This window comes from Lissotriton helveticus, chromosome 5_1 (genome assembly GCF_964261635.1).
Source record: "Lissotriton helveticus chromosome 5_1, aLisHel1.1, whole genome shotgun sequence".
Classification (NCBI taxonomy): domain Eukaryota; kingdom Metazoa; phylum Chordata; class Amphibia; order Caudata; family Salamandridae; genus Lissotriton; species Lissotriton helveticus.
In genome coordinates this window covers 1,573,811,205-1,573,828,762 of record NC_136065.1, presented here as the reverse complement: position 1 = coordinate 1,573,828,762, position 17,558 = coordinate 1,573,811,205, and the positions used below count along the sequence as shown (strand labels likewise).

The window sequence follows — 17,558 nt, the reverse complement described above, 5'->3', positions numbered from 1 at the left end:
TTTTTTGGTGTTGCCCACCCAAGGGACCCTTCTAACCATCTGAATGTTATATTCCAGGTATTCTCCCAAATCTGTTTTACTGGACAGATAGAAGAGTGTTTTATTTTTTATCGAAGACCAGTGTTCATTTTGACCCTCCTTAATTTTCGCAACATTCGCGAGAATGATAGTGTGGGGGCATGCCTCAACTGGTAAATTTAAAGCTGACTCTCTCTTCTTGAAGGGCTGTAAGTGTGGGCCCGATCTCCCTTCTGGGACCTTTGAACCCTGTTTCACCCCCAAGGTAGCACCAGTCACTTTTGGGACCTGAATAGGAATGTTTAAAGCTGTAATTGGGGAATTTTCTACAGGAGCCAAAGACTCTATAGGTACAGTAGTACATACTAAGGGTGTGACCGGACTTTCACTACAATCCTTGCCTAGGACAGGAGCGCCATCAGGCACACCTGGCGCTCCCTTGTGTTTATCCAAGAAGCCCCCCAGTCTTTTTATTTCAGCGGACATCCGGTCCAATTTAGCCACTAAAGGTTTTATGATGCCCATTATCTTTAGATCAATAAGGCCCGCCAATTGGTTAAGCTGATCGTCATCCAATTTAATGATGCTAGGTCCTGCTAGTGCATCATCTACCTTTTCTAAATTTTTAATGGGTGTAGTGGGTGTGACTGCTTTATTTCTTGTTGAACGGGTACCTATACGTTTCAACTGAGTTTTTCTGCATGTTCTAACCACTCTGGGAGTGGGGGTTGGAGGATGCTGTGCTATAGAATTCGATAAAACCTCCAAGTCCAACTCAACAGGTTCAGGCAATTCCAAAACAAGAGGATCGTTGTTATCACTGATCCTACGGTCATCTTGGCCCAGTGCAATCGGAGAAGAGGAACACGTGACAGATGGCAGAGATTCACTGCTTAGCCCTAAGGACTGTCGTCTTTCGGTATTAATTTTCTTAACCACTTTTACTACGTAGTTATCCAAAGTACCAAGGACGGGTGGAGCACTTAGGGATGACATATTGCTGCCTACTATAAGACAATCCCGAATTGGTTCGGATGTATTGCACCCCCACAATCAGTTAGGAGATATACGTGACAAATACAATTTACAACCGTTGTAAGCATAAGTAAATAGAATCTCACTGTGGCTTTGGTAGGTGGGGTCAGAGTAGACCTCGACTTCCTTGGGCCAGGGTCTGTGGCCCAGCCCAGCCTTGTTCTGCCCCGGACTGCCCCGCCCTTGTCCCGAGCTTCTCCCGGCGCTCCCGTGACGCAGGAAGGCTCTCGGTCTTTTCAGCGCCACCAGGCGCGTTGTGGGCGTGTCCTCGGTAGGCTTCCTGGAGCCGAGGATCCTGGGTATTGTGGTTCTCCCCCTGCTCGGCGGCCGCGCTGTGGTCTTGAAGGCTGCGGCGGCGAGGGGAACCCAAGAAGAAAGCTATGAGCCGAGGTGGCAGCAAGAGTTCCAGGTAGGTGGCCCCGTATCACCATAAACGCTTCCCGCTCCACCGAAAGGCTCTCGGTCTTTTCAGCGCCACCAGGCGCGTTGTGGGCGTGTACTCGGTCGGCTTCCTGGAGCCGAGGATCCTGGGTATTGTGGTTCTCCCCCTGCTCGGCGGCCGCGCTGTGGTCTTGAAGGCTGCGGCGGTGAGGGGAACCCAAGAAGAAAGCTATGAGGCGAGGTGGCAGCAAGAGTTCCAGGTAGGTGCCCCCGTATCACCAGAAACGCTTCCCGCTCCACCGAAAGGCTCTCGGTCTTTTCAGCGCCACCAGGCGCGTTGTGGGCGTGTACTCGGTCGGCTTCCTGGAGCCGAGGATCCTGGGTATTGTGGTTCTCCCCCTGCTCGGCGGCCGCGCTGTGGTCTTGAAGGCTGCGGCGGCGAGGGGAATCCAAGAAGAAAGCTATGAGGCGAGGTGGCAGCAAGAGTTCCAGGTAGGTGCCCCCGTATCACCAGAGCAAAAGAAGGTCATATCACCGAATCGGTGCTTATAGTGGCTATGGAGAAAAAAGGTCTTCTTTAGATAAGGGCAGCAACGCAGCCCTTATCTTACTCGATTCGTCTGCAGCATTTGATACGGTCAATCATGACCTCTTGACGGACCATTTACAAAGTTTAGGGATCGAAGGCCTAGCATTGGCTCTACTGCGTTCGTTTCTTGCAGATCGGGTTCAGTCCGTGTCTCTTAAAGAATTTACATCTGAGCCCTAATCCCTGTTGTGCGGGGTTACTCAGGGTTCTTCGTTGAGCTCGACTCTGCTCAACCTCTACATTACATCTCTGGCCACTCTGATCATATCATTTGGTTTATCATTAGTGTCCTACACCGACGATACACAGACCGTGGTGTCACTTTCAAAGAACTGTACCAATAAGGGCGATTTCTTTCGGAACTGCATGAGTGCAGTAGGTAAATATATGGACAGCAATTGTCTCAAATTAAATTCGTATGAGACGGAAGTTATTAGTTTTTGGAACAATACCTCATTTTGGTCGCTCTATAGTGGCCCGATTACTTGGGCACTCTTCCTACACCTGTGAAGAAGGTTAGAAACCTCGGTGTCATGATTGATGTAATTCCAAAGACCAAGTTAGCAAGGTCATTTTATCCTCTTTCTATGCCCTTCAAACCATTAAGAAAATAGCCAAATTTGTCCCCTTTGACCTCTTACAGACAGTATTGCATGAGTCATATCAATATTAGACTACTGCAATGGTCTTTATCAAAAAATCTACAGAAAGGTTCTTTGAATAGGCTTGAAATTCTACAAAATGCTGCAACTTGCATGCTCTTGATTGTCCCTAGACTCCACTCTGCATCTATAGCCATTAGCAGGCCCACTGGCTGACTGTGAAGCATCATATAGTATTCAAAACCATATGCATTGCATTTAAGACTCTTCATTGACCAGGTGCGGCCTATCTGAAGGAGAGTTTTAGATGGTATGCGCTTGGTAGGACTTTTCACTCTAGCTCAGCCAGTAATCAGGTGGTTCCTCCTTTAAAAGCTCTTCTTGGGGAGGCAGGAGCTTCATCACTTGCAAGGTTTTGAACTGGAATCAACTCCCTTTGGAGATAAAAGGGGCTACTTCCCTGTCAACATTTATGAAGTCCTCAAAAACGTGGCTATTTCGACAATCTAAGTTTTGGGCTTTTCTGATCTTGTAACTTTTAGCGCCAAGACACCTCTGTGTATTCGTTGTTCTCTATAAGTTAGCTCATTCATTCAATATTTTCAATAAAACTGATAAAAAAGTTACTTACTTTCAGCAACTATCTTTCTGGTAAATACTCTATCTAATTGCATGTTCCTTGTGAATATTCCCAGGCATCTGACTGGATGGGGAAATATAAGCACCATCAATGGACGCCGACGTCAGTTGTTTTTCAGGCTGTCAGCACCCTCAGTCACCCAGCCTACAGACAGATTAGTCTGATCAGTGTGCAGACTTTAAATTTGGACCTTTTTAGATGGAAATGAGTTTAGTTCACAGAACAGGGAGGCAGAAGTTTCGGTGAGGAATCTTTTGTTTGAGTAGTCACTATAAAGACCATTACCAAAGGCAAGTAGCTTGTTCTTCTGATGAATACTTCTAACCGCAAATTCCTCATCTTGTGAATAAATAGCAAAGCAGTACCTCTCAAGCTGGCAGGGCTGTACACAGGCTCAGATCAAAAAGTACTGGGGGACCAAGCAGGCAAAATGCTCCTCTCTACGGACCTGACTCTCAAGACAGTAGAGCTTTGTGACCGTATGAACTAATCAGCAAGTAGCCACCTGACAAATATCTAGGACAGGTATTCTACGCACTAGCACAGTTGTAGCAGCTTTTCGTCTGGTGGAATGATCCTGTAAACCTTCTGGTAGCTGCTTCTTCAACAGTGTGGACCATTAATAACAATGGGGTAGCATGCAGAACCTGGGGAATACTAACAGTGTATAGATAGTGGTTCTGCCATGCAATGAGTAATTACTTTTATATTATTCGGTAAATCCACCATCACTTAGGATAAAACAACCGATGTTACATTGAACTGCATCACAAATAATAAAATAAAATAATCACAGCAACACGCAAAACGGAAGAAATGTATATGGAAGCGATAAATTAAGGAGTCATATATCGTATATCGTGGCAAACATCTTAGTATTCCAAAAAAGGACAAGTGCTTAACAGTTATACTCTACAAACAAATATGCTTGATAGATTACACACACGTTAGATGCAATAGAACATATATATTTTTGACATAAATCACATAAACAAACATAAATACATAAAAGGTTCAAGAGACCAGATAGCCGTTATTCCTTAGACAGCCATATGCTTTTCTTCGTAACATAGATATGTCTGCTGGGAACTGGAACACCTCTTCAGATTCTGTTAACGTTTCAACACACGAAAGACATGTAAGTGTGGTTGAAGGCCATCACCTTGGGGTCTTCCTCAGGACTAACTGATTGATAGTGCACAGCCTGTAGTATTTGTTTGTAATTGTATCAGAAGCAGGGATCACGCTTTCTTGCTCCTGAAATACATTGAAACCTTATTAAATGGATGTTAATAGAGAGATTGTGTCTCCACCATCTTTATGAGATGCAAACATGTTTGGGCTTCTCTGTGATCCCATAAAAGGCCTTGGACCTTCGTCAGGGCAACAAAAGTATCTCTACAGTCCGTACTACATCTAATTAAGTGCAAGAAGGAAGAATAGGTCTTACCTTAGATATCTGTCAGGATAAAGATTCTGTGAAAATTCAAAATATGTTATAAATGGTAGGGTATCATCTACATGTTAATGGTTTGATAATTTCACCATTAAAGTATCCTTATCCTTTCACACAAGGCCAGTATCTTGAGAAGTATCCACAACACTGGCATCGTGGAGTTCTTCATAGCAGTGTTACTCATATTGTGGATATAATCATCACTTCTATCATAACTGTCACTGTCCGAGTCAGTGCCAAAAAGATTGGGAAAAGTTTGGGCCCTCCCATTTGGTGAGGGCAAAGTGTCAGATTAGAAGTATGGCCTGTTGGCTGCATGCAGGTCAGAGCCGGATGGCGCCTCGGTGTAGGGCCTGGAGGATTCTTTTTAAAAAATTTTTTTTTTAAACAGACCGATAGCAAGACACAATTGATCATTTAACAAGTACAGTAAAGTATATTATCATCATGAGCAGGTTAGATATTGCAATCATCAAATGAGGAATCTTGTCATTCAAAGTAGAGAGATATCAAGGCACGGCAAAATACATTGCAAGCATTTAACAGTAGTATGAGCAACAATGGCATAGCATTCTGTGCATTTCAACATATGCAATACGACAGAACTGATGTTAACACAGCAGGTTTCACAGCTGCAGAAGAAAGGCACATAAGGAACATATAACAGGTGAGTGGGCTTATGAGCCAGCAGCGACAAGGTGTTCCAACAAGAATGCCTGCAGCGGGCCCCATATGTCGCGGCGTCGTGAGGAGCAGGGGAGCAATTCAGCATATGTACAAATTTGTTCTTGCCAAAGGATCATATCGCCTAGCCACTCCTTAAATTTAGGTACACGGCCACGACCCCACCTGCAGGCCACGCAACGCTTTGCCAAAACAAGACAAAAGGACACAAATGTTCTGTAAGTAACAGGAATATGTGAAGTGTAGTCTAGAAGCGTAATAAGTGGAGACCTGGGATTAGAAGTGGAAGTCATGGAGTCCAGGGCATCGAGAACTTGTTGCCTGTAGTCACACTCCAGGGCATGCCCACGCCAGATGTAGGAAATCTGCTTGTCCTGCGACATCTAGCACAGCTATCGGAATCCAGCAGGCCATATCTGTGTAGCCGCACTGGGGTATAGTAGCTACTCTGGAGAAATTTGTAGTGAATAATACGCAGCCTACTATTTGAAGTGACCTTTTCGGTCTCCACTCAGCAGTAGGTCCCCTGTTCATCAGTTAATTCCTGGCCCTGCTCTGCCCCCCATCTAGCTCGGGAGGTGCAAGGCGGGTAGTCGTGGTCAACATACAGTGAGTGGTAAAGCGTGGATACCAAGTGAGAAGCGGAGTCTACCTGAAGGATGTGATGTAGGGGCATCAAAGTGGCTGGCTCAGAGGGGAACGTGAAGTGACACGCTTGTACCCCATGCCTTAGGCGAACATATAGAAATGTTTCCATGGTAGAGGGTTGGGGATCATGACACAACTGTTGGAGAGTGCGGAACTTGCCCTTAACGTAGAGGTCCCCCCAGGTACGAATATTCCGAGTGCGTGCCATGCTTTTAAATATGCCTTCCTGCAGCAACGCAACGTCAGGGTGATAGGCTAGCGGGAGAAGAGGGGAATATACACCAGGCACTGCTGTGTATACCAGGATGCGGGCTCACGCATTTTGCGTGCAGTCCACGGAGGTCGGATCTTTTCCCCGGGGTTCCGCTTTGGAGAGTATAACGCCATCCAGTGGAATCGGGTCCGAAAGCCAATGTTCAGTGGCGACATGGGGGGTGTAGCGGGGGGATGGAACCAGTAGTGAGCGAAGTGCGCCTGCGCAGTTATGTAATATAACTCAAAGTTCGGAATGTCCAAACCTCCTTGCTCATAAGGTCATGTCAGCGTGTCCCATTGGATGCGGGGCTGCTTGCCACCCCAGACTAATCTAATCAATTCTGACCGGAGAGTACTAAAGAAATGCCGCCCGGGATCGTAAGGAATATTGAGGAATAAATAAAGGAATTTCGGTAGTATGAACATTTTTTTAAGAGATATGCAACCAGCCATAGTCAGAGGTAGCGCTATCCAGCGGGTAATGCAGCCAGGGTTATGCTCCATAGCACATCCATAGTTAAGGTGCATAAGTTCTTCGCGATCTGCGTAACCCGGATCCCCAGGTATATGACCTCATCGTCACACCATACAATAGGATAGTCCATCTCAAAGGGAGTGGCGGCACTAGTCAGCGGGAACATTTGTGATTTAGTCCAGTTTATATTAATGCCAGAATAACCACCGAATGTAACAAATTCACGCATGAGTGGATTTAGATTTTGGCGAGGGTCTTTTATATAGAGGGTAACTTCGTCTGCATAAAGGGATATTAGGACAGGGTGTAAGAAGCAGCAGAGACCCACATGATTGAAATGTTGTCTAATCCTTGCTGCCAGTGGAACCATTACCAGGGCAAAAAGGAGAGGAGAGAGAGGGCACTCCTGGCGAGTGCCATGGGACAGGGAGAAGGTTGGTGAGGTGTGCCCATTAATCAATACTCTTGCTGTAGGTGCCGTATACAACAGTCAGACCCAGGAGAGGAAACCAACAGGGAGTCCCATGCATTGAAGAACGGTAAACAGGTAATCCCATTCCACTGAGTCAAAAGCCTTGGAGGCATCTAAAAAGACTGCCGCCAGTACTAACTTGGGATCGACTGTCTGTAAGATGAAAAATAAAGTACGAAGGCTATGGGACGTCGCTCTACCGGGTATAAAACCCGCCTGATCAGGAAGAACTAATTTATCTAGGAGAAGGCACAGGCGATTAGCCAACAATTTAGCAAGAATTTTGGTATCGGTGTTCAGTAAGGACAGAGGTCTATATGATTCACACCGATCAGCGGGCTTAGCTGGCTTTAACAGTGACGTGATGAGAGCCTCTCTCATTGAAGGCGGGAGAACTTGCGACTCGTGTGCTTCTAGAAAAACTTTTTAATATGGGGAGTATTTGATCAATGTATGAGTTATAAAAATCGATGGGTAGACCGTCAGAGCCGGTGCCTTGCCCGACCGCATCTGCATAATGGCTTCCCGCAGCTCGTCATCCTCAAATGGTGCGGCCAAGAATTTGCGTTGCGTGCCCCCCAGCCATCCTAGAGTAATGTCGCTGAAAAGGGGAGCGAAGTCTGGGGGTGAAGAATGTTGTGTGGTATACAAATGTTTGTAAAAATTGGTAAATGTGTTAGGTATGTCTTGACTGTCTCCGTGCCGCACGCCCCCATCATCGACCACCTCCAACACGTCATTGGAAAAACGAGGCTGTCTAAAATCATTAGCCAAAGCCCGGCCGGGTCGCTCACCCTCCCCATAGCGGCGAGCAGTGAAGTACCTGCCTCGAAACCTCACCTCACGGTCCGCAGTGGTTACATAGTCTGTCAGTTTCTCTCGGAGCAAAGCTCTATTTGTGCCAGAGCTATCACTCCACATGTCAGCCTCGAGATGCCGCACGTCAACCTCCAGTCGGTGCAGAGTCCGTCTGATGTCACGGAGGACCCCGAAACTCTTGGACATGCCTATACCCCGGACAGTGACTTTAAAGGCCTCCCAAAGCGTGGCCATCTGATCTACAGAACCTATATTTCTGAAAAGAAATCCTTGATTTCTTCCACAAGTTCGGCCTGGAAGACTGTATCTAGAAGGGTCTCGGGTAGTAGCCGCCAGCAACGGGGTTGGCTACTGTGTTGGGGGGAGCTATCTCAAGGAACACTGGGGCATGATCAGAGTATGTGTGGGCAAAGTGAGTAGCAGACTGAATCCAGAGAGTCGTACCTCATGAGCAAAGCCAGTAGTCAATGCGAGACCACGCAGCATGGCCCGATGTGAAATACGTACCCTCTCTTCCAGCTGGGTGTGCGTATCTCCAGGCATCTACAAGTCCGTATAACTCCGATATCCCCAAGAGTGCTGTGCGTGCCTTAGTGTAATGGTGAGGAAGGGATTTGGAGCGGTCCACTGCTGGGTGCAAGGCTATGTTGAAGTCCCCCCCATAACACATGTGAGGAGCCTATGTCTAGTATGCGTCCCCACAGAGTAGTGAAGTAGTTAGGGTCATTATGATTAGGGCCATAGCTACACGCCAAAGTAACCGACTGTGTGCCCAGAGTACCCCACATAATGCAACTGTGCCCTGAATTATCAACTGGGCCACAGGGAGCAGACCGGAGGGCAGCAGATGCGGGACGCCCCTGCCCAACACAAGCAGCAACAGCGGCACGACAAGGAGCCCCCGACTGGTGGAGGGGGCTCCAGAGCGGCTGCACGCAACCCCCCGCAGGCAGCGAGGATCCAAGAGCTGAAAATGCCTTGCGGCTCACCTCGCAGCGGCAATGACAAAGCGCCACCTCCGGCAGGCAGCAGTCCGGTGCGCGAGGGCTTCACCCCTGCAGCAGGAGCATGCAATTAAGGTCACACAATGGCTTTGGGGACCAGACTGGAGGGCAGCAGATGCAGGCCGCCCCCGCCAAACACAGGCAGCAACGGCGGCACGTCCACGGGCAGAACTTCCCGATGGGGGGTGGCAGAGCGGCCGCACGCAATCCCCCCAGGCAGCGAGGATCTAGGAACTGTAAATGCCCTGCGGCTCACCTCATATCGGCAATGGTAGAGCCCACCGCAGACAGGCAGCAGTCTGGTGAGTGAGGACTCCCCCTCCGCAGAAGGAGCTCGTGATTCAGCTCAGGAGCAGCCCCAGCCTCAGACCACGTGAGGAGCCGGGGTGCTCGCATTCAGTCGGCCGCCCAGTAGGGTTCCAGCAAGGGAGCTTGTTTACCGTGCCAGTCAGCAGCAAGGCATCTGTGACATCTAAATTAACACCCGGAGCTCCCACCTCTCGTCCACTGAGGCAGAGGGGTTTTAGTGACAGGCAGATGGCAACAACAGTTGGTAAAATCTGGTAGATAGTCGGATAAATGACGGATGTTTTCACCAGGCTTCCAGAGCCTCACAGGTGTGCGGCCATCTTAGATGTGCGCCACCTAGCGCTCCCCACGAGTGCAGGGTTGGTGCTTGGAACTGAAGTCAGCACCTGAGCCAGTGGTCAACATGATGCAGGGTCAAGGGGCACAGATAGTGCACCGTCTGACGGAAGTCCTACTGAAGACCCCTGCGGACACTGTGTGCCCGAGGGAACTAGTGGCCAAAATGAGCAACATGGGCCTCTCTCGGAAGAGCTCTATTTGATTAACAATGTCCCAGTAACTTAGGGTGCGCCAGGACTAGAGTCAGAATCGGCTCTGATGAAGATCGTGAGCCAAGACCAAGAGCCACGTTGACACCCTTGCGCCCGCTCTAGAGTCAGATAGTGGAGGAAAGGGGCCGATTCCCACTTCAACATCTTATGCATTTTCTTGGACTTACCTGTAGACTGCAACAGCAACACTGATCGACTTTGGAAGCAGGAATGGGACCTTCCTTCCAACTAGTCAAGCGTAGTGTCTTCTAATGTTTATCCATAAATGTTTGGGCTCACGGCCCCATATTTCCTACAGATTCATTGGGGCACAGACATCACAAGCCTGTGGAGTCATCTTCAGACCACAGGCACCGAAGACGCACTTCATGAGGGTCCATCACAGACATCAGTTTGCGACAGTCCCTACACTGTTTGAACCCAGTTGCCTTAGGGGGTGACATTTTCCATTGCACTCTGGTAACTTTTTTTGATGAAAACTAAGCCTTGAAGACCGAGGAGAAGCTCAGCATCCTATATGTAATGGCGTGGAAAGAAAGGACAGGACACCAGAGAGTATGGATAGCACATACATGCAGCTCTACTTGTCATTTTTGTTGCAGAACAATGTTGACACGGAGCCACATAACGTCACCGACCGGTGCGCAGGAGTGATGCTTAAAGTTTCCAGATCTAGCCTGCCGCCTGTGGAATATTCACAAAATCGAGGAATCTCTAGTTAGAATTATCCATCAGAATACTTGTGTTGCTCTTTCATTTCAAATTGTTCAATATACGCAACAGAAGCGGTCTATTTAAATGTCAGTGTAGCTGCCTTAACACACAGCTATTTTAGAAGAAGCAGCATGCCTCAATAAGAGCAATGAAAGACATTATATAGAGTCACAGAAGGGGGCAAGAAGCTTGCTCTCAGGTTACAGGCCGACAATTAAGTTAAACTGGTTTCGGCCTGTGAAACATTTTTTGACTTTGTTGCTCTCACTTTTAGAGAAATTCATTGAAAGGAGAAAAGGAACATTTCGGATTTCATTCATGATCATACTGTATTTGAATAGCTCTTTTTTTTTTTGCAAGATGCTGCTTCTTTGTTTTCTTTTTACAAAGCTGCATTATGGTACAGAGAGATGCAAGTGTCCAGAATTATGTGTGGCTTGTCATCCAGTTGGGCCACCGAACCATGGCAGGCCAGGTCCGTAATGAGAAAACCTGGGCCATAGTAACAACATTATTTATGCATCCTTTGTTTGCTTCTGTGTGGTATGGCCTTAATAACCTTAAATGTTTTGTTCACAAGGCACAGATGGACACAATAAACTTATACATCAGTAGTTGCATTGATGGGATCTAGTTATTATAGAAAGGGACATATTTAGTAGTGCCTGAGTAAATAACTCACCATTATATAAAACAAGAAGCTATAGTAACTGGAGTACATGGAACGTGTGACAAGTTAATTATATGTTGAGGCAAGAATGAACCTGCTTTGGTTCACATAGCTTTTATTTTCACCAAACAGTATTTTTTCCCAGAAATATAGGTGGATTTGGCAATCAATAAATATACAGTTTAGCTATACCTTCGAACAACTATGTATATGTCTTGTGTTAACCCAGACCTTTTAATTTCACTAAAATTATATGTATAGTATACTTACTTAACAAGCATTTACAATGCAACAGTCTTGCCTTTGCAAAAGTTAGAGCTATTAATATTTTAAATGAAAGCATTTTTATTTATGTGTTGGTTTTGAAAACATAAATAAATGGCATTGTCATTTACAATGCCAATAGCTTAATCTCTCGCAAATGCCACACACAAACACAGAGCCCCACACACACACACAGACAGAGACACAGACAGAGCCACACACAGCCACACACACAGAGCCCTCCACACACACACAGCCCCGCATACACAAAGGGCATGATAAAAGTCGCGCTCACGACAGCTAAGAAAAACAGAATAATACACATAAGACAACGAACTTTACTGCAATGCGTGTGCCCAGCAAACTGCCCATGGGGTAAGAAGAGAACACAAGAATAAACACAGGAGAACCAGCTCAAATAAAACCACGACAGGGAAGGGCGAACAAAACAACCAAAGCCTCCATTTGTTTTGAAGGAGCCGGATTCAGATGCAAGCAGCTCCGAGTGAGAACCACAGCTCAATGCCCTCCGGCCTCTAACTGCTACAACGAGACAACTTTCAGTGAATTGATTTAAACGAGCGAATTCCGTAAATATATTTCCTACTTTGTAAATACACACAAAGTAGCCAGTACTGGGTTTTCCACCTTCTCTGCCCCGCATGTGCCCCTGACTGTCTGTTTGCTGCACCGAGTGAACCCCCACCTGGCGGCCTTTGAGGCTTCGAATTCCCCTGGGAACCTGGGCAGCTCTACCTGGGGCGGGTCCACTTTAAAATGTGTACATCTAAGTTTGCTTTCAATTTACTCAATGGAAACAAAACCGATTGACACGTAAGCATTTTCAGATGGGGCTCGAAAGGCCAGTCTTTTTAAGATTAAGATGGCAATTATATGGCAAACATAAACATATTGCAATTATATATGATACACGTATAATTCAGGAAATAATGGACTGGATTTTTGGAACACTAAAGGAAACCTAGTGGTGTCTTTTTGATTGTATATGATACATTGGTTTTGTGTTGTATTCACGTTTGTGAAAAATGGTGTTAAATTGATGTTTGTGAAAATTGTTGGTATTGTAAAATGTGGTAAATGTGGTGTAAATTTATATAAATGTATTTGGATATGTGTTCAATTAGAAGGACGTGAAGTCCTTATATAATACAAAAAAAAGAGTTGTTTAAAAAAAATAGGGTAAAAAAATAACCCAATCACCAAAAGAATATAGGGTGGTTGTTGCAATAAATAAATTGCTAGAATTAATTAGGATACCAGGTTTGCCCCCTTTTTGTTGCACTTATACATAACAGAAGCATTAATCCTGGAGATCCTTCTGTAATGAGGTGTATAACAACAGTGATCCAGCTGTTTTGAAAATGAATCAATGGTTTCCATTTATATATTGACCCTATCAATAACTAATGCATATGTTGGTAGGGTATGCTCTCAAATGATTCTCCTGAAGAATGACATCATAAACCGCTTACAAATATTCCACATTTAAGATTTGGTGTTTAGTTAACAGTTTTTTACTAATCCCAATTTGTGACACCCTCCCGCACTGCTTGCAAAGTTCCACATCAACATGTACAATAAACATCATATTTTCTTCAGTTGAACACTAACTAAACCTTCCACAATGTTATTTTTCAGATCAGACTCCAAGCTTCTCATACACATGGAATGGGGCTACTCAAGATAGAACACACACAGGTCTGGCCTTTCTCAAGCTCAAATACCAGATACACATCACACACATCCTAGCACTTTGCTTGTCAAAGCAGGATAAATGTCATCTTACACGGGACGCAAATAAAATGCTTTCAAACATGCGCCATATCAGAACCACATACGGTCCAGTTCTCGAGCCATTAGACTCTACATGGTTGCAGCATGAAATAAACATTAGGATATTGTTAAAGCTGATCAGCAAGAATGATCAGCAATTTCTTTCGCCTTCATGGGTTGGGTAGACGAAACCACACCAACATGACCCCCATATAGTCTCACTGGAGCTCTTAGAATCACAGGAACATAACATTGGGAGCATCTAGTACTGCAGAGGCGTTGGGGGGGGGGGGGTAAAATGGTTGCCACCTGTCAAGCAATTATGGTCTCACCATCCCAGCTATGTTCCATCATGTTCAGTCCAGGTGACAAGAGCAAAAGACCCACATGTGAAGCAAATCCTTTCGGTGTGCCTCTCGTCTTGTGCAGTAGTGGCCTCGTCGTCTCGTCCTGCACAGCACATGCAGCAGTGGACCTGTTCCCTGTGAAAGAGAATGGCGCTGGTCCCACAGTGGGAAGGCCAACATGTGGCACAGGGTAGAAGACACTGCTTGGTAATGTGAACTGTAGCGCATGTCCATAAAGGAACCGCTGTGCAGTGTACGAAGGGGGAGAGGGGAAGCATGAGTGCTCGGCCACAGGAGAGCTAAAAGCATCCAAGGAGTTGCGATATTGAGTGCGGGCGAAGAAGATGGCTTGTAATGTGGAGCACTATGCAGCCTGGCCCCAGGTGCACATTAAGGACCCTGGACACTACGTCATGTCCGAAATGAAAAGGAAGTAAGTGTTGAGGAGCAGCCGATTAGTGCAGATTAGTGCATGGCGGGAGACAATCCGTGTTCCCATGTCTATCTACATAGGTGTGTATCTGTTAGTCTCCATTTCTAAGTTTGGATATTTGGGTATGTGAACCTGCCAGTTGTGTCTTTTCATATTTATGGACAAATAATTGTGCACGTCTACGCGGCTGCAGGTGTCTGTGTACTAGCCATGAGTGAGATCATTGTTTTTTCGGGAAGCGCCAGAATAAAATAGTCCATGTACCTTATGCAATTTGTACATAAATTGCAGGAAGTCATAGTGGAACAATATAAAACGACGGGCACCCTCTGCAAAATGTGGTAATGAGTCCTTGTGCAGCGTATGTTAGTTGTCTTACAGATTCTCAAGAGCTTTGGGCTGAGTGCGGTCCCCCTGAGGAGCAGGTTGAGGGGTGCTGCACAATACGACAGCAGTCTCTGGAAAGAAGTTGCTTGAAAAGTTATTTTTAGGAAAATGTATTTATACCATAAATATGGCTTGAATATATCATAGTTGGGTTTGTCAATACCTGTGTAAACTCAATAAGGCAATTCATAACATTCTTACATAACTAAAGCACAGCTGCATCTTAATGGTACCTCAGAGAACAAGTTTCTAGCTGTGGCGGAAAAAAAAGACCATTATTCAGCACAGGATGTCAGTATGGACTTAGTTGCTACAGTGATTTCAGAAAGATGGGTGCCACCGAAGCATCTACCAGTTCTCTCAACAGCAGAGTAATATGGCTTTGGTCAGTTATAATAATACTATTTTTTACAAAATACTCTTGCTCAGTAAAACAGCACGGAATCCAATTTATAGAAGTAGAATGAAACTCTGAGCCTTAAATATATTTCAATAAAAACATAGCTCGAGTAAGTATATTTCCTGTCTTTCCTAAAGTTTGTACAGTTGTTGGTTTTTATTATGCTCACATGTTTTCTTGTTCAAGTGTGGTTCTGGTGGGTTGATATTCGGGAATACGTCGAAAACAATTGACAGAAGCCCCTTGTAATGAAACAGTTGAAAGGAGCCCCTTGTAATGAAACAGTTGAAAGGAGCCCCTTGTACTGAAACAGTTGAAAGGAGCCCCTTGTACTGAAACATTCAATGGCCCAGGGCATATGGTGAGCCCACTGAGCCATGAGGCTCAGCCCTGAGATAAGTGGCTGCAGAATTGAAAGCCACTGCAGTCCTTGTGAGACCAGGGAGTCCACAGATGAGGTGCACTTCATGGAGCAATAAGAAGACAAAGTGATCGGCTTAGGCACAGGGATAGTTTAACTTTGGTATTAACCAAGAACAAATGGAGAAGTGAATATACGCATGAAGCTAGCATGCAGCAAACAGGACCAGGCGATGCCGCTTCCAGGACACAGCAGGTTTCCAGGTGTGTTCAGCTGTAGTAAAGGCTCAGGTACGACACTCGGTTCCGATGCTTCCGAAATTCTTTATCTGTGATAAGCTGTAATAAATACAGGCAATTTAATGCTTAATTTGTAATGCAAAACACTCAACTTAAAACAAGGGGTAACTTATATACAGCCGATAATATTAATTGTTCCTATCCGAGATGGAACCAGTCTTAAATTTACAGAGATATTATCAACTGAGGCATTGAGCAGCAGAACTTCGATCCCTTGGGGTATGCAGATGATCCACATTAAAGCACTGAGCAGTAGAATGTTCCTTCAGGTTACAGAGATGGAAGAGGTTCAGGTGTTAGAAAGAAGTACCATCTCCCAAGTTGCACATGGTTTAGACAGCAGACATGGCTACATGTTGGATATCCTACTGGCTTGTTCACTAGAGAGAACAAGACACTCACACAGACACAGAGCCCCACACACAGACACAGAGCCCCACACACAGACACAGAGCCCCACACACAAACACACACAGAGCCCCACACACAAACACACAGAACCCCCCACACAAACACACAGAGCCCCACACACAGACACAGAGCCCCACACACAAACACACAGAGCCCCACACACAAACACACAGAGCCCCACACACAAACACACAGAGCCCCACACACAAACACACAGAGCCCAACACACACACAAAGCCCAACACACACACAAACACACAGAGCCCAACACACACACACAGAGCCCAACACACACACACACACACAGGGCCCAACACACACACACACACAGGGAGCCCAACACACACACACACACAGCCCAACACACACACACACACACACACATGGCTACATGTTGGATATCCTACTGGCTTGTTCACTAGAGAGAACAAGACACTCACACAGACACAGAGCCCCACACACAGACACAGAGCCCCACACACAGACACAGAGCCCCACACACAAACACACACAGAGCCCCACACACAAACACACAGAGCCCCCCACACAAACACACAGAGCCCCACACACAGACACAGAGCCCCACACACAAACACACAGAGCCCCACACACAAACACACAGAGCCCCACACACAAACACACAGAGCCCCACACACAGAGCCCCAAACACAGACACAGAGCCCCACACACAGACACAGAGCCCCACACACAAACACACAGAGCCCCACACACAAACACACAGAGCCCAACACACACACAAAGCCCAACACACACACAAACACACAGAGCCCAACACACACACACAGAGCCCAACACACACACACAGGGCCCAACACACACACACAGGGAGCCCAACACACACACAGCCCAACACACACACACACACACACAGAGCTCAACACACACAGCCCAACACACACACCCACAGAGCCCAACACACACACACAGAGCCCATCATGCACCCACAGAGTCACACACACAAACAGAGCCACACACACAGAGCCACACACACACACACAGCCACACGCACACACAGAACCACACACAGAGCCACACACAAAGCCACAGAGCAACACACACACACACAGCCACACACCCAGCCACACACACACACAGAACCACACACACACACAGAGCCACACACAAAGCCACAGAGACACACACACACCCTCACCCCGGGGACTCTCCTTATTTACAAATGGGTTATTCAAGGCCCCCACCAACTCCCAGAGCTCACCCGTTGCTTCCCTCAGTCCAGGTCAGCCAGTGCGCTGGCGTCCATGCCCTGGGCACCCACTGCCCCTCACCACACGCCCACCTCTGCCCAGTAACGTCACAGGGAACAGAGGCAAGAAAAGCGATCACAACCAGGGAACAGAGGCAAGAAAAGCGAGCTCAACCAGGGAACAGAGGCAAGAAAAGCGATCACAACCAAGGAACAGAGGCAAGAAAAGCGATCACAACCAGGGAACAGAGGCAAGAAAAACTAGCACAATCAGGGGGCAGAGGCAAGAAAACGATCACAACCAAGGAACAGAGG

General features: G+C 46.5%; 1 protein-coding gene across 3 annotated transcripts in view; it reads right to left on the bottom strand.

The window, feature by feature from the left end:
* Positions 1 to 15,444: 15,444 nt before the first annotated feature.
* Positions 15,445 to 17,558, bottom strand: part of CIMAP3 (ciliary microtubule associated protein 3) — a 263,845-nt gene continuing 261,731 nt past the window's right edge. For all 3 annotated transcript variants that reach the window (XM_078644709.1, XM_078644710.1, XM_078644711.1), the window contains exon 6: positions 15,445 to 15,646. In XM_078644709.1, coding sequence (XP_078500835.1) covers positions 15,578 to 15,646 — 69 coding nt within the window. In that variant the 3' untranslated portion in view covers positions 15,445 to 15,577. The remainder of the gene's footprint in view (positions 15,647 to 17,558) is intronic.